The sequence below is a fragment of the Schistocerca americana genome, chromosome 8, assembly GCF_021461395.2.
Source record: "Schistocerca americana isolate TAMUIC-IGC-003095 chromosome 8, iqSchAmer2.1, whole genome shotgun sequence".
Taxonomy (NCBI): Eukaryota; Metazoa; Arthropoda; class Insecta; order Orthoptera; family Acrididae; genus Schistocerca; species Schistocerca americana.
The window spans coordinates 72475536-72502352 of NC_060126.1; the positions used below are offsets into that span (position 1 = coordinate 72475536).

The 26817-nt window shown below is 57.0% G+C and overlaps 1 protein-coding gene across 1 annotated transcript in view; it reads left to right on the forward strand.

Moving 5' to 3' along the window:
• Positions 1-25686, forward strand: part of LOC124545536 (titin-like) — a 90628-nt gene extending 64942 nt beyond the window's left edge. Inside the window, exon 3 of the mRNA XM_047124484.1 lies at positions 25681-25686. Coding sequence (XP_046980440.1) covers positions 25681-25686 — 6 coding nt within the window. The remainder of the gene's footprint in view (positions 1-25680) is intronic.
• Positions 25687-26817: the final 1131 nt, after the last annotated feature.

A 26817-nucleotide genomic window follows, 5' to 3' on the forward strand; every position in this document is an offset into this window, starting at 1 on the left:
GAAGGCGGTGACCAAGTACACGAGCTCCAAGTAAGGAGGTGGCTCTGGAATGGAAGGAAGGATGGAGAAGGCTCCTCCGTTGCGAGAGCGGCAAAACGGCCCTTTTCAGGGCCACCAACTTGCCTTTTGCGGGAAGGGCGGAATTGTTGTTGTTGTTTGTGTGGACGGCTGTGATGTATGTGTGCATTTTGATTGTGGGTGGGGGGGCGCGTCAAAGCGTGTTGCGCGGGGTACGGCCACGAGGTTGGTCGCCGTGGCGTGGAATGGTGGCACGCCTCGTTGGCGTGGTTTTTGACCCATTGGTGTTGTTGGTGTGTGTGTGTGTGTGTGTGTGTGTGTGTTACCCGTCTGCGAGGGGGGACAGTGTGATCGGCGACTTTTGTGTCACCGTAACGACGGCCGTTTGCGGGTTTGTTTTTTTGCACATCATACATGGCGAGGGTGAAATATGAAATGTTTTTGTTTGGTTTTTTTTGCCGCCCACTATTCCCTTTGCTGTACGCCGAGTTTGACAATGGTGCGACGTAACTGCAGCGTGGAGGTGTGTGAGTGACGTTGAAATGAACGTGCCATTAAGACGCATTGTTTTGTTGTTGTATTGTACTGTACGTGTACGGCGACACGCACGATGATGTACCATTCGACTCTGATGTTTGATAGCCGTGTCTGACTGATTGCGTACGACGCACGCACACCGATGTCGTCATTCAAGATGCACGCTAGACGACGACGGCGGCGGCGGCGGTCGTTTGTTTGGCGAATGTCTGTACACGTGTTTGTCTGTGTCCATCCGGTATGTATTTGTTTGTTTGAAAGTGTTTTGTGTGTCGGTGACGTGGTCCGATCCGTCGCCCCCTGAGTAACTGTCGATCGGCGCGATAGACCGGCGTCACGCAACTGAACCGAAGTCTTGGGCACACCCGTCATACTGTTGTACACCGTCGCGCTGAGAACGGTAACGAAAGGTTGACTTTGATCGGTCGAATGTCTGGGCAGAACGTGAGGAATGAGGCAAGAGTGCAAGGAGGGGGGGCAAAAGAGAGAGGAAGGGAAAAAGGGGAGGAAACGCATTCGTAGAGCAACGGAACGTTCCCGTGTCGGAGGCGTATTGGAGCCGCACTGAAATGCGTTTAACGGCGGCGCGGCTGCAAGTGTCTGCCGTGGTGAACGTTACCTTTGACGGCTGCATTGGGCTTTGCCTTTGCTTTTGCTTTCGCTTTCGCGTTCGCTTTCGCTTTCCCGGATGTACGTAACGTTTGTTGATATGGTTCTGAGGAAGAGTGTATGACAGTGCCGTGCCGTCCATGTTCGTGTGCCCTCCCATTGTGTGTATGCTATTGTCTGTGTACTTGAATGATGTATGTAGGTGTTAGTGGACATGTTTTACCAGTGGGGGGAAATGGATCGTCGATAGTTGCCGTCACTCTGTCACGGTCGAGATGACGCACCCTCCGTACAGAAAGGTGTCGGGAAAGTGTGTGTGTGCGTCCGTGAATTGGCAGTGTTTGGAGGTGGGCGTGCCCTGCATGTGGCCCGGAAAAGGCTGTTCGTTAGGCGGTAGTGTTGTGTGGACAGGGGAGGGGCATGCGTAACGCTGCTGGCATGGCATTTCGGGAGATGGGAGGGGGCAAACGAGGAAACGAGGAGCGGCGGCCAAAGACGGGACGGGGAGGGGCGCGGTGTGGGTGGCTTGCGCCTGTGCTCGGCGTTGTGGTTTGTGCAAAAGAGGAGGAGAAAAACAATGTGAGTTGCCAGGGAGGGGAGCGGTGTTGTGTTGTGGTTGTCGTGGTGTAGCCGCAGACGCGGCTGTCAGTGAACGTGGCGAGACGGACGGATGCGCGGAGGGGCGGGGGCGGCGCATTTCGCCGGTGCCGTGCCGTGCCGTGCCATGCCTGAAAGCCGCGTGGTCGCTGTGTTGTTGGTGGCGTGGGGGCGAGGAGAGTACCGTACGGGTGTGCTTGTGCGCCGGAAATGGCACACTGCGCCCGCCCGTCTTGGAGGCTGATGGCTGTGGTGTGGAAATGGGGCGCGGTGATGTTGAAGAACAGAAAAGAAACCAAGAAAACGGAAGGCGTGATGCGGCGGTGGTGGTGAGAGCGGGAAAAACAAAACAAAAAAAAAAAAAACAACAAGAAACAAAAAAGAAAACAAAAAGTCTATCAATATTAAAATGTAAATGGAAATGGAAATGGACCCAGGTATAACCTCCCTGCACAAATAGCAGAGAGTCCGATGATAATAAAAATGTGCCAGAATGTTAACGTCCCTACAAAACAAACCCAACGATAATATTAATGAAAGAGTGAACCGTATGTAACATTGCAACAGACATAATGAAACCTGATAAATTGTATAAGGGCAGCAGCGTTGACCTTTGGCCCTGTATTCAGAATAAAAAGAGCCAAAGATCGTTACCCCAATGAAAAAGACACTGAAACACGTATGTAACATAGTAGCGATGGCGAGACATTGTAGCATCTGTGACCAGAGAGTTTGCGCTGGACTGCGCGAGTGTTGCGAGCGGTTCTCAGTCAGTCAGTCTGTCAGTAGTCGTTGCGAGTCCGTAGCTCTGTGTAGTTGAGGGCTGTACTCTGTCAGTAGTCGTCGCGTGCAGTACGCTAATAGTCGTCATGCAGAGCGGTCGGTCAGTAGTAGCAGCCGAGTGCGGTTGTGTGATGTAGGCGGTCGGCAACACTGGTCAAGATGGTGAATAAGGTATACTGTTAATTAATATAATCATTAGATAATGAAAAATTGTAATTATTCTCCAACAAGTTCCCCAATAATAATCTTTATTTCAAAAGCATTTTTCAAACATTTAATTTTTTATTGAACTAAAGAGTTCGTTGCACTTCACATTTCATTCCACGTCTTTGAAGAAAAATGTCACTAAAATCACAAAAAAAGAGAATATTATTATTTGCAATGCAGTTCCTCCAAGCGCTGCGCAACAACCAGAGCAGAAATGTGACATCCATTTATTCGGAGGTAAGACTTTAATTCTGATTGTTTTGCACAGGGCCAAAGACCGATATTTCGGTTTAATTGAAGTTTCTTGTCACTGAACGGACTTTTGTAAATGTTGTGTGAAGACTTTATATTTGAGTCAGATTGCGAATTTCACATTTTTGTTGCCATTTTCAATACCTCTCATTGTGGGCGAGGTTACAATTAGCGCAATGTCCATTAGCATCCGTAAATAACATTGTCCATTATTTTAAATTTTGCTGGGAGGTTACAACACACACACAAAAAAAAAACAAAAAAATTGCATTTATATCCGCTCCTCAATTGTAGATACCCCTTACACAGCTGTGTGCAATGAATGAGTGCTGGCTGGTAATTAATTGCACTCCTTGGAGGGAAATGCCATAGGAAGTAGTCTTTAAAAAGTGAATGTTTTTCGTTAAGAGACAAAAGTTACTTTAGAAAAAAAGTAATAGTGGGGCTTTTGTTGTTGAACAAAAGAAGTACAATGAACATACGTTATCAGATTTGCGCAATGCAGCGTCACACCACCTTTTTGATTATAACACAATATACTATACATCGTCCCGAACCGTGACCAGAGTCGCGAGACGAGCAGAGCACGCCGCCGACGCCCGCTCAGTACAACCGTCCACCCGCTACTACTGTCGACCGACTACTACCTCTCCCGACTCGCGCTACAATATATATAACAACTGTTCCTGGCGACCCGGTGCGTGCCACTACTGTCGTCTGGCGCGGTCCAAGCGCCGACTAGCAGCGATAAAGAACTCTCTGGTCAGACAGAGATGCTGTCATGCCTCGCCATCGCTCTGGTAATGAATACATACGTGTTGCAGCGTGCGTACCACCGGAACACGCAGTGGCGGAGCCAAAGACTGTGTTGTCGAGGTCGAGTGCGAGTGGGAAGAGAGGCAGCGTCGGCACGGAGATGCAAGCGAGCGCGAGACGCACGGGGGCTGCGGCGTGGCGCGTTTGCGGTCGGCGCCTTTGGTGGCAACGGCCGGGACAAGCAGCGGTGTATGGTGTGGTGCGGGGCGGACAGGGGCGGCGGTGGACGGGGAGGAGGCGGCGCGACGACGGCATGGGGGCGAAAACGGGACGGGGGACGGCGGATGTTGAGAGGCGTCACGCGCGGACAGGACACAGACACAGAGACACACAGATTGGAAAGGGAGGGTGCGCGGTAGTAGTTGGGAATGTGCGTACCGTGCGGGATGGGAGTGGGCGAGGAACACGGTCGTGGCCCCTGTTTTGGGTGCGTGTGATGACGTCGGTGTGTTGTGGGAAGGGAAGGTGCTGTGGCGGCGGCGCGTAATGGGCGTAGGCCGAAAAGAGAAAGGAACGTGGGCAGTGTGTTGGCAAGCGTCGGTTCGACTGCGACGTTGATGGGCAGGGCAGGGCAAGGTTAATGGTGGTAGGAGTAGGCGTGTGGGCGCAAAAAATCTGCCGCTGCAGGCGGTGCCGTAACCGCCATGGCGGGAAGGAGAGAGGGCCAAAGAAAGAAAGAAAGAAAGAAAGAAAGAAGAAAACAAAAAAAAAAAAAAAAAAAAAAAGGAGGGGGGGGGCGAAAGTGGAGAGGCGGTGGTGTGAGAAGGGCGGGGGCGGAAGGAAGGCAGGAAGGACAAGAGGCGAGGCGACGGCTTGCTTTGTGTATCGGTCGGTCTCTGGCTATGCTTCGTTTTCTGCAGCAGGGTCGGTGCGCGGCGTGGCTCGCGGCAGTGGGAACGCCTGGTGGCTGGACGGCCAGCAATGCGGTTGGATGGGCGGCCACAGCACCGCACCTGTGCCCGAGGAGGAGACGCTGGCGGCGGGCCCTGAGGTGAGGCCGGCTCGGCTGGGGCTGTGGATGTGTAGGTGTGCGCCGCTGCTGCAACAACGAGTAAAACGCGAGAAGGAGGGATGGCGGTAGAGAGAAAAAAAAAAAAAAAAGGTCGTGTTGTGTTGATGCGCAGGCAGACGCGTACAGAGGGACGAGCCCGGTCTGCAGCAGGGTGTGGCCGTGCCGAGTGCAGAGCAGCGGCGGCTCGGTTCGGTTCGGCCCGGCCCGGCCCGGCGGGCCGCGCTGTTGTCGCGGACGTGAGCGCCCCCTGGCGGGTGGCCGGAGGCGGCGCGGCGTGTTGGACGTGTGGCTGGTGGCAGTGCACAATTTGCGAGTGGCTGGCGGTGTGGTGTGGCGGTTGGCGCGTCGGGCGGCGGAGAGGTATGTGTTGCGGGCGCCCTTTGCTGCGCTGCGTCGTTGCGTGTGCCGTACAGGGCGGGCGCTTGTCGACTGTGTGGGCGGTGTGGCGAATTGGCGTGAAACGGCTGCCGAGAGGTGTGTGGTAGCGAGCCGGTCGGTGGTGTCAGTGCGAAGGGGAATGTGCGTGCGTTTGGCGGTTTCGGTGTGCTTTTTGCGGCGTGAGAGTGGGAATTAGTGGGGCCGGCTGTTGTGTTGGTTCCTTGTGTCTTGTGTCGCGTAGCTTGATGGCAACGTGGAAGGACGCCGGTTTCGTTTCGAGCCTTGCGTGTGGTTGTCGACGTTGACTGGTTGGCGTGTGCCGATGCACGTGCATGTGTGGGTCGCGAGTGCGTTTTTGGCTGGCTGTGTGTGTGTGTGTGTTTTGGGGGGGAAGGGGGAGGCGGTGGTGAAAGTGCAGTCGTTGCCACGGGCGTCGTCGGGTGGGGCTGGGGCTGTGCGTCGTGGCGGAAAGGTGGTAGGTTGCGGGAAGCGAGCCCGTCGTTGACGGTGTCGCGTGAGTTGTGAATCGAGTGGGGCGCGGGGCGCGGGACAGGAGCAGCGTGCCGCTGCGTCGTGGTCGTCAGCAGAGGCTGTGCGTGTGCTTGTCCTTTTTGTGGGCGGTTCGTGCGAGGCGTTTTTGTTTTGTGTTGCCCTAGTTGTTAGTTTATTTTGTTTGTGTTTGTTATTTTGAGACGACGACTGGTTGGTGGCGTGCGCGCGAAGTGGCGGTGTGCGCTTCCCGTGTCGTTTGTGTTGTTTGGTTTTTTTGTTTTTGTGTGTTTTTTTTTTTTTTTTTTTTTTTGCACTGGGCCCCGGTGGGTGGGTGCGTGTGTGTCGATTGCCGGCTGGCGAAAGGTGCGCCATCGGCGGGGTGGGTCGCCGGCACAAGTAGAGGCGGCGGCGTTGTTGCTGTTGCTGTTGTTGTGTGGTGTTTGTTTTGTTCGGCTGTGTCGGCGAGCTGTGTTGCGGTGCGTGTGAATGGTGGTGCAAAAGTGCTGGCGTTGGGGCTGCGACTGCGACGGCGGCGAGCCGCGGGCGCGCCATTGATAGTGATGTTGTGAACAGCGGCTGTGTACGGTAGTGGTGTTGTTGTAGCACGACGTGCATCCGGGCCGGCGCGGAAAGCGCAGTTGCGGGCGGTTGCCCTTCGGTGCCAGCCATGTCGCGTGAGCGGCGGGTTGCTCTGGTGTCGACACGTGGTGCTCTGGGTTGTTGTGTGGTGCCCTTTGGCCGGTGGGGGTGGTTCGCGTGTGTCTCGTTCGCGCTCGGTGTCTGGTCGTGGTCGTGCTGCTCCCCCGTCTGTCGGCGGTTTCCGACGTCGTCTGTACGTTTTTGTTCGTTTGCGGCGTGCCTGCCGACGTCGTCCCGTCGCGACCTTTCAACCGAAAGTGTGGCGCCCGAAGGTGAACGAACGTAACCCTGACCTCGGCGCTTTACGCTGAGCCGAGCGAACCGAACCGAACCGAACCTAACCTGTGGTGTGGCGAGGTGAGCTCAGCCTGTGAGCCCCTAACGTCTACGTAAGGTAAGCTGTCCGGCTCACGCCTCACGTTTGAACGCTTTTTTAACCTACGTTTGACGCTTCTTAACCTAGCACTGACCCCTTAACCTAACGTGTAACCTAACCTAACCTAACCTAACCTAACCTAACCTAACCTAACCTAACCTAACCTAACCTAACCTAACCCAACCTAACCTAACCTCTGACGCCTGACGTGTTTGAATGCTTAACCTAAGTTTGACGCTTAACCTAACCCAAGTCCCCTTAACCTAACCCACGTCCACCTAACCTAACCTAACGTAGACGTGTAAACGTAATGTGTAACGCGTAACGTGTAAGGTCGGCTGTCGTGTGTGCTTGACGGCAGATTGGGTTGGTCTGTAGATTCGGATTGCGGTTTGCCTCGGTCGAGGGGTTGGGTCGGAAGCGGCGAGGGGCGGCGGCGCCTGTTGCGCAGGCGGCGTCCGTTTGCGGCGGGCAATTGTTGAGAAACGGCTGTGAATGTTGGCGGGCGAGAGGAGGAGGACGGCGCGCGATGTGGCCCGACGGCTGCGGGCCGATCGGGAAACGGCGGGAGGGCGACGGAAGGCGATGGGGCGGCGGAGGCGCGTTTGCACGGCCGTCATCGCCGCACGCCTCGGCTTGTGTGGCTGTGGCGCCGGCCGCGCTGGCCGGGCTGCCGCGGCGACGGTGTGGGAGTTTTGCCGAAGGTTTGGCCATTGTGGCGGGTCGTCGGCTGGGGCTGTGGGGGCGGCATTTGGGCGGGGGCGGCGATTCTCGGCGGGCCGACCCAGGCTGTAGCGCGCGGTAGCTGCAGTTTGGCCGTGGTTTGCGGCGCTGCCGTGGCGACTGGTTGGCGACTGTGGTGTGGCTGTGTGTAGCCCCATCCTCGGTGGTTTGAAAGGCGCGGGCGGTTGTGGCGCAGGTTTGGGGCTGCTCCGCACAGGCTGTCGGACGTTGGGCGGTAGCAAGCGCGGGAGGCGCGGCGCGGCGGCGCGCAGAGTGGCGGCCGCTCTCTCGGCCGTCCGCGCCCGCCCGCGACACTGGCTGGGCCTTGTGATTCTCTGCTCTGCTGCTGTGCTGTGCTTGCGTGCCTGCCGTCCCGCTCGCTCTCGCTGTGTGTTACGCGCGTCGTCGAAATGGCAGATCAGGCGGCTACGAACGAGACTGCTGCGGCACCCGCCGCCACCGGCACTACGAAGAAGGCCAAGTCTGCGTCGTCTGCGAAGAAGCCGCGCGCCAAGCCTGCGCACCCGCGCACCTCTGAGATGGTGACGGCCGCCATCAAGAGTCTGAAGGAGCGCGGCGGGTCGTCGCTGCAGGCGATCAAGAAGTACATAGCCGCGCACTACAAGCTGGACGCGGAGAAGCTGGCGCCGTTTATCAAGAAGTACCTCAAGTCGGCCGTCGTGGCGGGCGAGCTGGTGCAGACGAAGGGGAAGTTCGCGTCCGGCTCGTTCAAGCTTGCCGGCGCCGGCGGCGGGGGGGCGGCCGAGGGCGGCAAGGCTCGTGCCGGCGGTGCCAAGAAGAAGCGCGCCGCTCCGGCCAGCAAGGAGAAGAAGGGCGCCCGTGCGGCCGGCGCAAAGAAGGCTGGTGGCGTGAAGGCGGCGACCGGTCGGAAGGCGGGCGCCGCCAAGAAGGCGTCTGCGGCGTCGGCCGCTCCCGCGGGTGCGAAGAAGGCGGCTGCGGCCAAGCCGGCCAAGGCCAAGTCGCCGTCGAAGGCGAAGAAGGCCGCCAAGGTTCCGACGAAGAAGCCGAAGGCGCCGCGCCCGAAGAAGGCGACGACGCCGTCTAAGGCGAAGGCTTCGCCCAAGAAGAAGAAGTAGAGTAGAGGAGAAAGAGATGGGAAAGGAAGGGTTTGGCGCTTGACTCCGTCGTCCCCACCCCCCGTCGTCGTCTAGTGGCGCGCAAGAGACGCGCGGCCCAAAACGGCCCTTCTCAGGGCCATCAAAGCACGTCGGGGAAGGTTTTGATTGTCGTGTTGCGTTTGGTGTGGGTGTCTGTCTGGCGTTTCTGTATGCCCGTGGGGATGCTGTTTGCGTGCCGTGGTGGTTGGATTGCGGGGGTCGGTGGCGGGTGTGGGCGGCGGTAGCGGTAAGCGGTGTTGTTGTTGTTGTTGTTGTCGTGGTTGATTGTCGCCGTGTTTGTGGCGGCGGCCGACGGTTGGTTTTCTGTCACGTTGTTTTGTTTGAATACGTTGGTTGGCTTGCCTGCGTTCGTTCTTCTCGGATGTCTGTCTTGTCGAGTCGTGTCTGGTCTTTGTTTTGTTTTGTTCCTTTGTGTGTGTGTGTGTGTGTGTGTGTGTGTGTGTGTTATGTTTTGCAACGGGGGGCACGTTGAGATGCGGAAGGAGTCGGCGGGGATTTCGGTGGCGTGTAGAGCGAGCGAGCGCGCCTGCCTGGCCGTTGGCCGTCGGAGTGGAGTGCGGGTTGTTTTGTTTTCGAAACGAAAGCGGCGGCCGGCCAGCCACCCGTGCGGTGTGACGTCGGCCGTTGGGTATTGTGCGCTTTGAGCGCCGGGGAGGGATGATGTGTGATTGTTGCGCGCTGCTAGCAGGCAGGCAGAGTGAGCGGGTGTGGCGGACGGACGGGAAGTGGTGGTTTTTGTTTTTGGGTTGCGGGGCGAGAGGCAGGCGACCGACAAAGTTTGCTCGCGACGGAGAGATGTTAGTGGCCCTGAAAAGGGCCGTTTTTGTTTGTGCGGTGCGGTGCCGCGGCGCGGTTTAGGCGCGCTCGCCGCGGATGCGGCGCGCGAGCTGGATGTCCTTGGGCATGATGGTGACGCGCTTGGCGTGGATTGCGCACAGGTTGGTGTCTTCGAAGAGGCCGACGAGGTAGGCCTCGCTGGCCTCCTGCAGGGCCATGACTGCGGAGCTCTGGAAGCGCAGGTCGGTCTTGAAGTCCTGGGCGATCTCGCGCACTAGGCGCTGGAATGGCAGCTTGCGGATGAGCAGCTCTGTGCTCTTCTGGTAGCGCCTGATTTCTCGCAGGGCGACGGTGCCCGGCCTGTAGCGGTGGGGCTTCTTGACGCCTCCGGTGGCGGGCGCGCTCTTCCTCGCCGCCTTGGTGGCGAGCTGTTTGCGCGGCGCCTTTCCGCCGGTGGACTTGCGGGCCGTTTGCTTTGTGCGGGCCATGGCGGTAGCGGTAGCGGTAGCGGAGCGGCGTGCGTGGATGTTAGGTGCGGCGCGGCGTCCGGTGCTGCCTTGACAACGGGCCCGCGCGCCTCCGTGCTGCGCTTATATGCCCTCGGTTGCGCGTGGTGGGGGGAGGGCGGGCCAGAGTCTATATAGGGGGGCGGCGGGCGCGCTGGGCGCAGACCGTAGCCGACTCGCCAGCCGCTGCAGCTGCTGTTTGTGCACGTTTTGCTTTGCCCGAGGAAGGAAGGATGACAGGCCGCGGCAAGGGAGGAAAGGGGCTCGGCAAGGGTGGCGCCAAGCGGCACCGCAAGGTGTTGCGCGACAACATCCAGGGCATCACGAAGCCCGCCATCCGCCGCCTGGCTCGCAGGGGCGGCGTGAAGCGCATCTCTGGTCTGATCTACGAGGAGACCCGCGGGGTGCTGAAGGTGTTCCTGGAGAACGTGATCCGCGACGCGGTGACGTACACTGAGCACGCCAAGCGCAAGACTGTGACGGCCATGGACGTGGTGTACGCCCTGAAGAGGCAGGGGCGCACCCTGTACGGTTTCGGCGGTTAGGCTGCGTCGCAGCGGGCGCTGGCCTTCCCGCGGCCGTGCTTGTGGGTGGGAGAGACTAGAAAACGGCCCTTTTCAGGGCCACCACACTGTTCGGAAGTTGAAAAGTGCGAAAGAGTCTGTGTTGTTGCTGCGTGTGTGCGCTGTGTTGTTTGTTTGTTTGTTTCTTTCTTTCTTTCCGTTTGAGCGACGTGATGTGACTGGGAGGGGAGAAGGAAAGGAAACGTGTCATGTGGCTGGCTGTGTGTGGAGCTGCTTCGTTTGTGTGTTTGTTATTGTGTGTCTTTGTATCGATCGCGACGGAGATGGCGGGCTGTGTGTTGTTGTGCGAGAGGCGGTGATTATTTGCTTGCGTGGTTTGTCTCTGTGTGTTTGTTTGCGGCGGCGTTGGGGTTTCCGAGGCAAGGCGTGTGGGCATAGGCGGCCGGATCAGCTGTTTCGTTCGTGTCGACGGCCGTTGCGCGCGGGAGTGGAGGGCGGTGTGTCGACACGCCTCCCTTTAACAATGGTCATTATTGCTGCCGTTGTCGGTTTGGAAGGCGACTGCGACCGTGCAAAATGTGTGTGTGTGTGTGTGTGTGTGTGTGTTGGGCCACACGGGCTGTGTGGACGACAAGATGGCGGACGTGCGCCGGCGGCGGCTGTGCTGTGACAGTGCAAAGTTAAAACAAAACAAGGTGCGGCGAGGACGACTGAAATTTTGCTTTGGACGTAGGTGTGTGTGGTGGCCCTGAAAAGGGCCGATTGTTGTGGGCCGAGCCGGCAAAGCGCGTTGCGTGCAGGGGAGCACGCGGCGCTGCGATTGCCTGGCCTCCTTTAGGCCTTCTTCTCGGTCTTCTTTGGCAGCAGGACGGCCTGGATGTTGGGCAGGACACCACCCTGTGCGATGGTGACGCCCGACAGGAGCTTGTTGAGCTCCTCGTCGTTGCGGATGGCAAGCTGCAGGTGGCGCGGGATGATGCGCGTCTTCTTGTTGTCGCGGGCCGCGTTTCCGGCCAGCTCGAGCACCTCAGCCGCGAGGTACTCCATGACGGCGGCGAGGTAGACGGGCGCCCCGGCGCCGACGCGCTCTGCGTAGTTTCCCTTGCGCAGGAGGCGGTGGATTCTGCCGACCGGGAACTGGAGCCCAGCCCTGCTTGAGCGGGACTTTGACTTGCCCTTGACTTTGCCTCCCTTTCCGCGTCCGGACATGGCGATGGGCTAGCGACGGTGCACACGAAACGGAAACGAAAACGACCGGTGCGAGCGGCAGCGAGTCGAGCAGCGGAGTTTTTTTTTTTTTTTTTTTTTTTTTTTTTTTTTTTTTTTTAAATATTTCATTCCACCACCGGAAGGGTGGGGTGGGCTCATATAGGGCTTACTGCCCGTTTGGAGCCTTAGTTTATCTTACGTTATTCTGTGGTGACACAATTTATTTGTTAATTTGGGGAGGGAATCTACAATTTTTTATTTATCTTCTCTTGTTTACTTTTCTTTATTTGTTTGTGATCTTATTTGTTTGTTTGTTTGTTCTGGGGAAAATACACAACTCCGGCATTTGCCTTACGGCTGAGGGAAACCCCTGAAAACCTCAGCTGGAGTCGGGTGAAAGTCCTTAGAGTGTTCTTCTATGTCTTTTATTTATTTATCTTATTCTGTTGTTAGATGTTGGGGCAGATCTTTGCTTTCTGTTATTGCTTTTATGTCTTCATGTTTGTCTGGGTATTCTTGTTCAGTTGCTATTGCTATAATGTGAGGCGGATATGGGTATTTATATGCTGGTGCATTTAAATGGTAAGGTATTGTCGTGATTAGCGTCTTGATGTCTTGATTAGTTGTTAATCTGTTATTTCCGTATGTTGCCATTTGCTTTATGATTCTGTCTTTTATCGAGTCTATTTCGAGTCTATTGTGAAGTGTTGCTGTTGGTTCATATTGTATTTGCGCTAGTTTCCTTAATATTCTTCTGTCTGTGGCCTTTATTCTGTTGCATTGTGTGGTTGTGCCGCCCCATACTACTGCTCCGTACTCCATTATTGGTCTTACGTACATTTTGTATAGGTGCAAGACTGTTCTTGTGCTTGCTCCTCCGTTCCTGTGTTTGAGTAGTTGTATTCTGTTTGCTTTGGCGTTGGCTATGCTTATTTTCTTGGTTGTATTTTTCTCCCAGTTCAGTAGGCTGTCGAAGTCCAATCCTAGGTATTTGGCGGTAGGACTTGGTTTTATCGTTTGTCCCCATAACGATATTTTCACATCGTCTGGGTTTTGGGGCCTGTGTCTGGTTAGGTGTCTGTGTTTTATTACCAGTACTTGCGTTTTTGTGGGATTTGGGCGGATCCTCCATGTTGCTAGCCATTTTTCTAATATCTGGACATATCTGTTTGTTTTTATTGTTATCATTTCGGTGGTTGCTGCTTGGCACCAGAACGCTGTATCGTCGGCATACAGGGCTATTTGTTCGTTGATTCCGGTCGGTTTTGGGATGTCGGCTGTATAAAGATTGTAAAGTAGAGGTGAGATGATAGCCCCTTGTGGTACACCTGCTTTGGGTTTTAGTGTGTCAGAGTAGGTGTCTCCGACTTTTACTACGATCTGTCGTTCTGTAATCATGTTGTTTATTAGTTGCACTATTTCTTTCGGTATGCTATGTTGTAATAGTTTCTTTAATAGCCCTGTATGCCACACTTTATCAAAAGCCCGTTCTATGTCGAGCATCAGTACTGTTGAGACCATACCCGTGTTTATTGCTTCGACACTGTTACTAACTAATCTTAATATTGCGTGCCGGCGCACAGTCTCGCACAGTCTTCGAGATCACGGACTTCCTCGGTCCGGTGGTGACGGAGGCTAAGCAGCGATGCTGCTGTTCCTCCTTAAACTGCTCAGGTGTTGTCAGGATGGCCTCTCGAGCAGCCGGGGTGGGGGTGCTTTATGGGCTCGGGTGCGGCGGCCGGTTGCGCGCGCGCCCCATTGGTCGGCGGCCGCAACAGGGCGAGCTGGTAAAGGTGCGGCGGCGGCTGGCGGCGGGTGCCACTGTGTGGGGAGACGCTGACTAGAGCGGAGCGCTTGCTACTGGTGTTGCTGCTGCCGTACGTTGGTTCGAGATGCCGCCCAAGACTAGCGGGAAGGCCGCCAAGAAGGCTGGCAAGGCGCAGAAGAACATTTCGAAGGGCGACAAGAAGAAGAAGCGCAAGAGGAAGGAGAGCTATGCCATCTACATCTACAAGGTGCTGAAGCAGGTGCACCCTGACACGGGCATCTCGTCGAAGGCGATGAGCATCATGAACAGCTTCGTGAACGACATTTTCGAGCGCATTGCGGCCGAGGCTTCTCGCCTGGCGCACTACAACAAGCGCTCGACCATCACGTCCCGCGAGATCCAGACCGCTGTGCGGCTGTTGCTGCCTGGCGAGCTGGCCAAGCACGCCGTGAGCGAGGGCACGAAGGCGGTGACCAAGTACACGAGCTCCAAGTAAGGAGGTGGCTCTGGAATGGAAGGAAGGATGGAGAAGGCTCCTCCGTTGCGAGAGCGGCAAAACGGCCCTTTTCAGGGCCACCAACTTGCCTTTTGCGGGAAGGGCGGAATTGTTGTTGTTGTTTGTGTGGACGGCTGTGATGTATGTGTGCATTTTGATTGTGGGTGGGGGGGCGCGTCAAAGCGTGTTGCGCGGGGTACGGCCACGAGGTTGGTCGCCGTGGCGTGGAATGGTGGCACGCCTCGTTGGCGTGGTTTTTGACCCATTGGTGTTGTTGGTGTGTGTGTGTGTGTGTGTGTGTGTGTTACCCGTCTGCGAGGGGGGACAGTGTGATCGGCGACTTTTGTGTCACCGTAACGACGGCCGTTTGCGGGTTTGTTTTTTTGCACATCATACATGGCGAGGGTGAAATGTGAAATGTTTTTGTTTGGTTTTTTTTGCCGCCCACTATTCCCTTTGCTGTACGCCGAGTTTGACAATGGTGCGACGTAACTGCAGCGTGGAGGTGTGTGAGTGACGTTGAAATGAACGTGCCATTAAGACGCATTGTTTTGTTGTTGTATTGTACTGTACGTGTACGGCGACACGCACGATGATGTACCATTCGACTCTGATGTTTGATAGCCGTGTCTGACTGATTGCGTACGACGCACGCACACCGATGTCGTCATTCAAGATGCACGCTAGACGACGACGGCGGCGGCGGCGGTCGTTTGTTTGGCGAATGTCTGTACACGTGTTTGTCTGTGTCCATCCGGTATGTATTTGTTTGTTTGAAAGTGTTTTGTGTGTCGGTGACGTGGTCCGATCCGTCGCCCCCTGAGTAACTGTCGATCGGCGCGATAGACCGGCGTCACGCAACTGAACCGAAGTCTTGGGCACACCCGTCATACTGTTGTACACCGTCGCGCTGAGAACGGTAACGAAAGGTTGACTTTGATCGGTCGAATGTCTGGGCAGAACGTGAGGAATGAGGCAAGAGTGCAAGGAGGGGGGGCAAAAGAGAGAGGAAGGGAAAAAGGGGAGGAAACGCATTCGTAGAGCAACGGAACGTTCCCGTGTCGGAGGCGTATTGGAGCCGCACTGAAATGCGTTTAACGGCGGCGCGGCTGCAAGTGTCTGCCGTGGTGAACGTTACCTTTGACGGCTGCATTGGGCTTTGCCTTTGCTTTTGCTTTCGCTTTCGCGTTCGCTTTCGCTTTCCCGGATGTACGTAACGTTTGTTGATATGGTTCTGAGGAAGAGTGTATGACAGTGCCGTGCCGTCCATGTTCGTGTGCCCTCCCATTGTGTGTATGCTATTGTCTGTGTACTTGAATGATGTATGTAGGTGTTAGTGGACATGTTTTACCAGTGGGGGGAAATGGATCGTCGATAGTTGCCGTCACTCTGTCACGGTCGAGATGACGCACCCTCCGTACAGAAAGGTGTCGGGAAAGTGTGTGTGTGCGTCCGTGAATTGGCAGTGTTTGGAGGTGGGCGTGCCCTGCATGTGGCCCGGAAAAGGCTGTTCGTTAGGCGGTAGTGTTGTGTGGACAGGGGAGGGGCATGCGTAACGCTGCTGGCATGGCATTTCGGGAGATGGGAGGGGGCAAACGAGGAAACGAGGAGCGGCGGCCAAAGACGGGACGGGGAGGGGCGCGGTGTGGGTGGCTTGCGCCTGTGCTCGGCGTTGTGGTTTGTGCAAAAGAGGAGGAGAAAAACAATGTGAGTTGCCAGGGAGGGGAGCGGTGTTGTGTTGTGGTTGTCGTGGTGTAGCCGCAGACGCGGCTGTCAGTGAACGTGGCGAGACGGACGGATGCGCGGAGGGGCGGGGGCGGCGCATTTCGCCGGTGCCGTGCCGTGCCGTGCCATGCCTGAAAGCCGCGTGGTCGCTGTGTTGTTGGTGGCGTGGGGGCGAGGAGAGTACCGTACGGGTGTGCTTGTGCGCCGGAAATGGCACACTGCGCCCGCCCGTCTTGGAGGCTGATGGCTGTGGTGTGGAAATGGGGCGCGGTGATGTTGAAGAACAGAAAAGAAACCAAGAAAACGGAAGGCGTGATGCGGCGGTGGTGGTGAGAGCGGGAAAAACAAAACAAAAAAAAAAAAAACAACAAGAAACAAAAAAGAAAACAAAAAGTCTATCAATATTAAAATGTAAATGGAAATGGAAATGGACCCAGGTATAACCTCCCTGCACAAATAGCAGAGAGTCCGATGATAATAAAAATGTGCCAGAATGTTAACGTCCCTACAAAACAAACCCAACGATAATATTAATGAAAGAGTGAACCGTATGTAACATTGCAACAGACATAATGAAACCTGATAAATTGTATAAGGGCAGCAGCGTTGACCTTTGGCCCTGTATTCAGAATAAAAAGAGCCAAAGATCGTTACCCCAATGAAAAAGACACTGAAACACGTATGTAACATAGTAGCGATGGCGAGACATTGTAGCATCTGTGACCAGAGAGTTTGCGCTGGACTGCGCGAGTGTTGCGAGCGGTTCTCAGTCAGTCAGTCTGTCAGTAGTCGTTGCGAGTCCGTAGCTCTGTGTAGTTGAGGGCTGTACTCTGTCAGTAGTCGTCGCGTGCAGTACGCTAATAGTCGTCATGCAGAGCGGTCGGTCAGTAGTAGCAGCCGAGTGCGGTTGTGTGATGTAGGCGGTCGGCAACACTGGTCAAGATGGTGAATAAGGTATACTGTTAATTAATATAATCATTAGATAATGAAAAATTGTAATTATTCTCCAACAAGTTCCCCAATAATAATCTTTATTTCAAAAGCATTTTTCAAACATTTAATTTTTTATTGAACTAAAGAGTTCGTTGCACTTCACATTTCATTCCACGTCTTTGAAGAAAAATGTCACTAAAATCACAAAAAAAGAGAATATTATTATTTGCAATGCAGTTCCTCCAAGCGCTGCGCAACAACCAGAGCAGAAATGTGACATCCATTTATTCGGAGGTAAGACTTTAATTCTGATTGTTTTGCACAGGGCCAAAGACCGATATTTCGGTTTAATTGAAGTTTCTTGTCACTGAACGGACTTTTGTAAATGTTGTGTGAAGACTTTATATTTGAGTCAGATTGCGAATTTCACATTTTTGTTGCCATTTTCAATACCTCTCATTGTGGGCGAGGTTACAATTAGCGCAATGTCCATTAGCATCCGTAAATAACATTGTCCATTATTTTAAATTTTGCTGGGAGGTTACAACACACACACAAAAAAAAAACAAAAAAATTGCATTTATATCCGCTCCTCAATTGTAGATACCCCTTACACAGCTGTGTGCAATGAATGAGTGCTGGCTGGTAATTAATTGCACTCCTTGGAGGGAAATGCCATAGGAAGTAGTCTTTAAAAAGTGAATGTTTTTCGTTAAGAGACAAAAGTTACTTTAGAAAAAAAGTAATAGTGGGGCTTTTGTTGTTGAACAAAAGAAGTACAATGAACATACGTTATCAGATTTGCGCAATGCAGCGTCACACCACCTTTTTGATTATAACACAATATACTATACATCGTCCCGAACCGTGACCAGAGTCGCGAGACGAGCAGAGCACGCCGCCGACGCCCGCTCAGTACAACCGTCCACCCGCTACTACTGTCGACCGACTACTACCTCTCCCGACTCGCGCTACAATATATATAACAACTGTTCCTGGCGACCCGGTGCGTGCCACTACTGTCGTCTGGCGCGGTCCAAGCGCCGACTAGCAGCGATAAAGAACTCTCTGGTCAGACAGAGATGCTGTCATGCCTCGCCATCGCTCTGGTAATGAATACATACGTGTTGCAGCGTGCGTACCACCGGAACACGCAGTGGCGGAGCCAAAGACTGTGTTGTCGAGGTCGAGTGCGAGTGGGAAGAGAGGCAGCGTCGGCACGGAGATGCAAGCGAGCGCGAGACGCACGGGGGCTGCGGCGTGGCGCGTTTGCGGTCGGCGCCTTTGGTGGCAACGGCCGGGACAAGCAGCGGTGTATGGTGTGGTGCGGGGCGGACAGGGGCGGCGGTGGACGGGGAGGAGGCGGCGCGACGACGGCATGGGGGCGAAAACGGGACGGGGGACGGCGGATGTTGAGAGGCGTCACGCGCGGACAGGACACAGACACAGAGACACACAGATTGGAAAGGGAGGGTGCGCGGTAGTAGTTGGGAATGTGCGTACCGTGCGGGATGGGAGTGGGCGAGGAACACGGTCGTGGCCCCTGTTTTGGGTGCGTGTGATGACGTCGGTGTGTTGTGGGAAGGGAAGGTGCTGTGGCGGCGGCGCGTAATGGGCGTAGGCCGAAAAGAGAAAGGAACGTGGGCAGTGTGTTGGCAAGCGTCGGTTCGACTGCGACGTTGATGGGCAGGGCAGGGCAAGGTTAATGGTGGTAGGAGTAGGCGTGTGGGCGCAAAAAATCTGCCGCTGCAGGCGGTGCCGTAACCGCCATGGCGGGAAGGAGAGAGGGCCAAAGAAAGAAAGAAAGAAAGAAAGAAAGAAGAAAACAAAAAAAAAAAAAAAAAAAAAAGGAGGGGGGGGGGGGGCGAAAGTGGAGAGGCGGTGGTGTGAGAAGGGCGGGGGCGGAAGGAAGGCAGGAAGGACAAGAGGCGAGGCGACGGCTTGCTTTGTGTATCGGTCGGTCTCTGGCTATGCTTCGTTTTCTGCAGCAGGGTCGGTGCGCGGCGTGGCTCGCGGCAGTGGGAACGCCTGGTGGCTGGACGGCCAGCAATGCGGTTGGATGGGCGGCCACAGCACCGCACCTGTGCCCGAGGAGGAGACGCTGGCGGCGGGCCCTGAGGTGAGGCCGGCTCGGCTGGGGCTGTGGATGTGTAGGTGTGCGCCGCTGCTGCAACAACGAGTAAAACGCGAGAAGGAGGGATGGCGGTAGAGAGAAAAAAAAAAAAAAAAAAGGTCGTGTTGTGTTGATGCGCAGGCAGACGCGTACAGAGGGACGAGCCCGGTCTGCAGCAGGGTGTGGCCGTGCCGAGTGCAGAGCAGCGGCGGCTCGGTTCGGTTCGGCCCGGCCCGGCCCGGCGGGCCGCGCTGTTGTCGCGGACGTGAGCGCCCCCTGGCGGGTGGCCGGAGGCGGCGCGGCGTGTTGGACGTGTGGCTGGTGGCAGTGCACAATTTGCGAGTGGCTGGCGGTGTGGTGTGGCGGTTGGCGCGTCGGGCGGCGGAGAGGTATGTGTTGCGGGCGCCCTTTGCTGCGCTGCGTCGTTGCGTGTGCCGTACAGGGCGGGCGCTTGTCGACTGTGTGGGCGGTGTGGCGAATTGGCGTGAAACGGCTGCCGAGAGGTGTGTGGTAGCGAGCCGGTCGGTGGTGTCAGTGCGAAGGGGAATGTGCGTGCGTTTGGCGGTTTCGGTGTGCTTTTTGCGGCGTGAGAGTGGGAATTAGTGGGGCCGGCTGTTGTGTTGGTTCCTTGTGTCTTGTGTCGCGTAGCTTGATGGCAACGTGGAAGGACGCCGGTTTCGTTTCGAGCCTTGCGTGTGGTTGTCGACGTTGACTGGTTGGCGTGTGCCGATGCACGTGCATGTGTGGGTCGCGAGTGCGTTTTTGGCTGGCTGTGTGTGTGTGTGTGTTTTGGGGGGGAAGGGGGAGGCGGTGGTGAAAGTGCAGTCGTTGCCACGGGCGTCGTCGGGTGGGGCTGGGGCTGTGCGTCGTGGCGGAAAGGTGGTAGGTTGCGGGAAGCGAGCCCGTCGTTGACGGTGTCGCGTGAGTTGTGAATCGAGTGGGGCGCGGGGCGCGGGACAGGAGCAGCGTGCCGCTGCGTCGTGGTCGTCAGCAGAGGCTGTGCGTGTGCTTGTCCTTTTTGTGGGCGGTTCGTGCGAGGCGTTTTTGTTTTGTGTTGCCCTAGTTGTTAGTTTATTTTGTTTGTGTTTGTTATTTTGAGACGACGACTGGTTGGTGGCGTGCGCGCGAAGTGGCGGTGTGCGCTTCCCGTGTCGTTTGTGTTGTTTGGTTTTTTTGTTTTTGTGTGTTTTTTTTTTTTTTTTTTTTTTGCACTGGGCCCCGGTGGGTGGGTGCGTGTGTGTCGATTGCCGGCTGGCGAAAGGTGCGCCATCGGCGGGGTGGGTCGCCGGCACAAGTAGAGGCGGCGGCGTTGTTGCTGTTGCTGTTGTTGTGTGGTGTTTGTTTTGTTCGGCTGTGTCGGCGAGCTGTGTTGCGGTGCGTGTGAATGGTGGTGCAAAAGTGCTGGCGTTGGGGCTGCGACTGCGACGGCGGCGAGCCGCGGGCGCGCCATTGATAGTGATGTTGTGAACAGCGGCTGTGTACGGTAGTGGTGTTGTTGTAGCACGACGTGCATCCGGGCCGGCGCGGAAAGCGCAGTTGCGGGCGGTTGCCCTTCGGTGCCAGCCATGTCGCGTGAGCGGCGGGTTGCTCTGGTGTCGACACGTGGTGCTCTGGGTTGTTGTGTGGTGCCCTTTGGCCGGTGGGGGTGGTTCGCGTGTGTCTCGTTCGCGCTCGGTGTCTGGTCGTGGTCGTGCTGCTCCCCCGTCTGTCGGCGGTTTCCGACGTCGTCTGTACGTTTTTGTTCGTTTGCGGCGTGCCTGCCGACGTCGTCCCGTCGCGACCTTTCAACCGAAAGTGTGGCGCCCGAAGGTGAACGAACGTAACCCTGACCTCGGCGCTTTACGCTGAGCCGAGCGAACCGAACCGAACCGAACCTAACCTGTGGTGTGGCGAGGTGAGCTCAGCCTGTGAGCCCCTAACGTCTACGTAAGGTAAGCTGTCCGGCTCACGCCTCACGTTTGAACGCTTTTTTAACCTACGTTTGACGCCTCTTAACCTAGCACTGACCCCTTAACCTAACGTGTAACCTAACCTAACCTAACCTAACCTAACCTAACCTAACCTAACCTAACCTAACCTAACCTAACCTAACCCAACCTAACCTAACCTCTGACGCCTGACGTGTTTGAATGCTTAACCTAAGTTTGACGCTTAACCTAACCCAAGTCCCCTTAACCTAACCCACGTCCACCTAACCTAACCTAACGTAGACGTGTAAACGTAATGTGTAACGCGTAACGTGTAAGGTCGGCTGTCGTGTGTGCTTGACGGCAGATTGGGTTGGTCTGTAGATTCGGATTGCGGTTTGCCTCGGTCGAGGGGTTGGGTCGGAAGCGGCGAGGGGCGGCGGCGCCTGTTGCGCAGGCGGCGTCCGTTTGCGGCGGGCAATTGTTGAGAAACGGCTGTGAATGTTGGCGGGCGAGAGGAGGAGGACGGCGCGCGATGTGGCCCGACGGCTGCGGGCCGATCGGGAAACGGCGGGAGGGCGACGGAAGGCGATGGGGCGGCGGAGGCGCGTTTGCACGGCCGTCATCGCCGCACGCCTCGGCTTGTGTGGCTGTGGCGCCGGCCGCGCTGGCCGGGCTGCCGCGGCGACGGTGTGGGAGTTTTGCCGAAGGTTTGGCCATTGTGGCGGGTCGTCGGCTGGGGCTGTGGGGGCGGCATTTGGGCGGGGGCGGCGATTCTCGGCGGGCCGACCCAGGCTGTAGCGCGCGGTAGCTGCAGTTTGGCCGTGGTTTGCGGCGCTGCCGTGGCGACTGGTTGGCGACTGTGGTGTGGCTGTGTGTAGCCCCATCCTCGGTGGTTTGAAAGGCGCGGGCGGTTGTGGCGCAGGTTTGGGGCTGCTCCGCACAGGCTGTCGGACGTTGGGCGGTAGCAAGCGCGGGAGGCGCGGCGCGGCGGCGCGCAGAGTGGCGGCCGCTCTCTCGGCCGTCCGCGCCCGCCCGCGACACTGGCTGGGCCTTGTGATTCTCTGCTCTGCTGCTGTGCTGTGCTTGCGTGCCTGCCGTCCCGCTCGCTCTCGCTGTGTGTTACGCGCGTCGTCGAAATGGCAGATCAGGCGGCTACGAACGAGACTGCTGCGGCACCCGCCGCCACCGGCACTACGAAGAAGGCCAAGTCTGCGTCGTCTGCGAAGAAGCCGCGCGCCAAGCCTGCGCACCCGCGCACCTCTGAGATGGTGACGGCCGCCATCAAGAGTCTGAAGGAGCGCGGCGGGTCGTCGCTGCAGGCGATCAAGAAGTACATAGCCGCGCACTACAAGCTGGACGCGGAGAAGCTGGCGCCGTTTATCAAGAAGTACCTCAAGTCGGCCGTCGTGGCGGGCGAGCTGGTGCAGACGAAGGGGAAGGGCGCGTCCGGCTCGTTCAAGCTTGCCGGCGCCGGCGGCGGGGGGGCGGCCGAGGGCGGCAAGGCTCGTGCCGGCGGTGCCAAGAAGAAGCGCGCCGCTCCGGCCAGCAAGGAGAAGAAGGGCGCCCGTGCGGCCGGCGCAAAGAAGGCTGGTGGCGTGAAGGCGGCGACCGGTCGGAAGGCGGGCGCCGCCAAGAAGGCGTCTGCGGCGTCGGCCGCTCCCGCGGGTGCGAAGAAGGCGGCTGCGGCCAAGCCGGCCAAGGCCAAGTCGCCGTCGAAGGCGAAGAAGGCCGCCAAGGTTCCGACGAAGAAGCCGAAGGCGCCGCGCCCGAAGAAGGCGACGACGCCGTCTAAGGCGAAGGCTTCGCCCAAGAAGAAGAAGTAGAGTAGAGGAGAAAGAGATGGGAAAGGAAGGGTTTGGCGCTTGACTCCGTCGTCCCCACCCCCCGTCGTCGTCTAGTGGCGCGCAAGAGACGCGCGGCCCAAAACGGCCCTTCTCAGGGCCATCAAAGCACGTCGGGGAAGGTTTTGATTGTCGTGTTGCGTTTGGTGTGGGTGTCTGTCTGGCGTTTCTGTATGCCCGTGGGGATGCTGTTTGCGTGCCGTGGTGGTTGGATTGCGGGGGTCGGTGGCGGGTGTGGGCGGCGGTAGCGGTAAGCGGTGTTGTTGTTGTTGTTGTTGTCGTGGTTGATTGTCGCCGTGTTTGTGGCGGCGGCCGACGGTTGGTTTTCTGTCACGTTGTTTTGTTTGAATACGTTGGTTGGCTTGCCTGCGTTCGTTCTTCTCGGATGTCTGTCTTGTCGAGTCGTGTCTGGTCTTTGTTTTGTTTTGTTCCTTTGTGTGTGTGTGTGTGTGTGTGTGTGTGTGTGTTATGTTTTGCAACGGGGGGCACGTTGAGATGCGGAAGGAGTCGGCGGGGATTTCGGTGGCGTGTAGAGCGAGCGAGCGCGCCTGCCTGGCCGTTGGCCGTCGGAGTGGAGTGCGGGTTGTTTTGTTTTCGAAACGAAAGCGGCGGCCGGCCAGCCACCCGTGCGGTGTGACGTCGGCCGTTGGGTATTGTGCGCTTTGAGCGCCGGGGAGGGATGATGTGTGATTGTTGCGCGCTGCTAGCAGGCAGGCAGAGTGAGCGGGTGTGGCGGACGGACGGGAAGTGGTGGTTTTTGTTTTTGGGTTGCGGGGCGAGAGGCAGGCGACCGACAAAGTTTGCTCGCGACGGAGAGATGTTAGTGGCCCTGAAAAGGGCCGTTTTTGTTTGTGCGGTGCGGTGCCGCGGCGCGGTTTAGGCGCGCTCGCCGCGGATGCGGCGCGCGAGCTGGATGTCCTTGGGCATGATGGTGACGCGCTTGGCGTGGATTGCGCACAGGTTGGTGTCTTCGAAGAGGCCGACGAGGTAGGCCTCGCTGGCCTCCTGCAGGGCCATGACTGCGGAGCTCTGGAAGCGCAGGTCGGTCTTGAAGTCCTGGGCGATCTCGCGCACTAGGCGCTGGAATGGCAGCTTGCGGATGAGCAGCTCTGTGCTCTTCTGGTAGCGCCTGATTTCTCGCAGGGCGACGGTGCCCGGCCTGTAGCGGTGGGGCTTCTTGACGCCTCCGGTGGCGGGCGCGCTCTTCCTCGCCGCCTTGGTGGCGAGCTGTTTGCGCGGCGCCTTTCCGCCGGTGGACTTGCGGGCCGTTTGCTTTGTGCGGGCCATGGCGGTAGCGGTAGCGGTAGCGGAGCGGCGTGCGTGGAGGTTAGGTGCGGCGCGGCGTCCGGTGCTGCCTTGACAACGGGCCCGCGCGCCTCCGTGCTGCGCTTATATGCCCTCGGTTGCGCGTGGTGGGGGGAGGGCGGGCCAGAGTCTATATAGGGGGGCGGCGGGCGCGCTGGGCGCAGACCGTAGCCGACTCGCCAGCCGCTGCAGCTGCTGTTTGTGCACGTTTTGCTTTGCCCGAGGAAGGAAGGATGACAGGCCGCGGCAAGGGAGGAAAGGGGCTCGGCAAGGGTGGCGCCAAGCGGCACCGCAAGGTGTTGCGCGACAACATCCAGGGCATCACGAAGCCCGCCATCCGCCGCCTGGCTCGCAGGGGCGGCGTGAAGCGCATCTCTGGTCTGATCTACGAGGAGACCCGCGGGGTGCTGAAGGTGTTCCTGGAGAACGTGATCCGCGACGCGGTGACGTACACTGAGCACGCCAAGCGCAAGACTGTGACGGCCATGGACGTGGTGTACGCCCTGAAGAGGCAGGGGCGCACCCTGTACGGTTTCGGCGGTTAGGCTGCGTCGCAGCGGGCGCTGGCCTTCCCGCGGCCGTGCTTGTGGGTGGGAGAGACTAGAAAACGGCCCTTTTCAGGGCCACCACACTGTTCGGAAGTTGAAAAGTGCGAAAGAGTCTGTGTTGTTGCTGCGTGTGTGCGCTGTGTTGTTTGTTTGTTTGTTTCTTTCTTTCTTTCCGTTTGAGCGACGTGATGTGACTGGGAGGGGAGAAGGAAAGGAAACGTGTCATGTGGCTGGCTGTGTGTGGAGCTGCTTCGTTTGTGTGTTTGTTATTGTGTGTCTTTGTATCGATCGCGACGGAGATGGCGGGCTGTGTGTTGTTGTGCGAGAGGCGGTGATTATTTGCTTGCGTGGTTTGTCTCTGTGTGTTTGTTTGCGGCGGCGTTGGGGTTTCCGAGGCAAGGCGTGTGGGCATAGGCGGCCGGATCAGCTGTTTCGTTCGTGTCGACGGCCGTTGCGCGCGGGAGTGGAGGGCGGTGTGTCGACACGCCTCCCTTTAACAATGGTCATTATTGCTGCCGTTGTCGGTTTGGAAGGCGACTGCGACCGTGCAAAATGTGTGTGTGTGTGTGTGTGTGTGTGTGTGTTGGGCCACACGGGCTGTGTGGACGACAAGATGGCGGACGTGCGCCGGCGGCGGCTGTGCTGTGACAGTGCAAAGTTAAAACAAAACAAGGTGCGGCGAGGACGACTGAAATTTTGCTTTGGACGTAGGTGTGTGTGGTGGCCCTGAAAAGGGCCGATTGTTGTGGGCCGAGCCGGCAAAGCGCGTTGCGTGCAGGGGAGCACGCGGCGCTGCGATTGCCTGGCCTCCTTTAGGCCTTCTTCTCGGTCTTCTTTGGCAGCAGGACGGCCTGGATGTTGGGCAGGACACCACCCTGTGCGATGGTGACGCCCGACAGGAGCTTGTTGAGCTCCTCGTCGTTGCGGATGGCAAGCTGCAGGTGGCGCGGGATGATGCGCGTCTTCTTGTTGTCGCGGGCCGCGTTTCCGGCCAGCTCGAGCACCTCAGCCGCGAGGTACTCCATGACGGCGGCGAGGTAGACGGGCGCCCCGGCGCCGACGCGCTCTGCGTAGTTTCCCTTGCGCAGGAGGCGGTGGATTCTGCCGACCGGGAACTGGAGCCCAGCCCTGCTTGAGCGGGACTTTGACTTGCCCTTGACTTTGCCTCCCTTTCCGCGTCCGGACATGGCGATGGGCTAGCGACGGTGCACACGAAACGGAAACGAAAACGACCGGTGCGAGCGGCAGCGAGTCGAGCAGCGGAGTGCGTGCCGGCGCAGCAGCTTCTCTCTTTTATTCCTCTACCTTTAGAGGGTGTGCTGGTGGAGGTTGTTGTCACATTAGGACATTTCCTCCTCTTTTCTTTTGTGTTGTTTTTGTTTCTTTGCTTTTGTTGGTTGCTGTTCGTTGAGAGTTTTCTTTAGTTGTTCTTTTTCTGCTACTGCAGGAGTAGCGACTTGGGTCTGTTATATCTCTGCCTATGGGGTTCGTATTGCCCAAGGGTGTTGATTAATTCGTTTTCTGACTTCCGCGCCGTGGCGTAGAACACTTCTGCCAGGGCGCGGAATCTTGTGGTGATTGGCTCTATGTCTGCGGCTTCGTGCAAATCTGCCGTGGGGAAGCGCGTGGGGACGTGTAGGGCTCGTCTTAACGCTCTGTTTTGAGTCTTTTGTAAGCGATCTATCGTCGATCTGGCTGCGTAGCCCCATACAGGGCACGCATATTCCAGTATCGGTCGAATTAGACTTCGATAGATCGCTACTCCTGTTGCGGGGTCGAGGGAACTGGTGCTGTTCAAGACAGGGTACAGAATCTGCATCCTGGCGTGAGCCTTTCTGCGAAGCTCCTCTATGTGGCACTTCCATGTCAGGCGTCTGTCAAGTGTGACACCGAGGTACTTCGCAGAATTTCTCCATGGCAAATTCTGCCCCTGCAATCTCAGCAGTTGGTATGGTCTTCTTGGGGGTCGGCGTTTCCCATAGCGTCTGGTGAGCAGCATGGCTTGTGTTTTCTCAGAGTTAATTGAGATGCGCCACTGCTTTGCCCAGTTTTCCGTCCTGTTTAGGGCGGTTTGCAGACGCCTTGTAACCAGGTTCCTGTTTGTCGAGCAGGAGAAGAATGCAGTGTCGTCTGCGTACTGTGCAGTGTTTACATGCTGAGTCGTAGGGATGTCAGCAGTGTAGACACTGTAGAGGACGGGTCCCAGGACTGAGCCCTGGGGCACGCCTGCACTGATTCTTCTCCTGGTCGACAGGGATCCATCGATCTTGACTGAGAAAGTCCTACCGGAGAGATAGTTTTTAACGATTTTGACTATCTTTCCGGGGAAGCCTAGGGTGTACATCTTGTGTAATATCCCGGTGTGCCAGACTGAGTCGAAGGCTTTTGCTACGTCTAACAAGACAAGCCCGCAGTAGCCCTTTCGGTTGAAGCTGTCTGTGGCTGCTTCAACCACCCTCATGATTTGCTGGGGGGCGGAGTGTCTTTGCCTAAATCCGAATTGGAATTTCGGCAGAATCTGCTCTCTTGTGATATAGTCCTGTATGGGGGTTAGTAGGAGGCGCTCGTAAAGTTTACTGAGGGT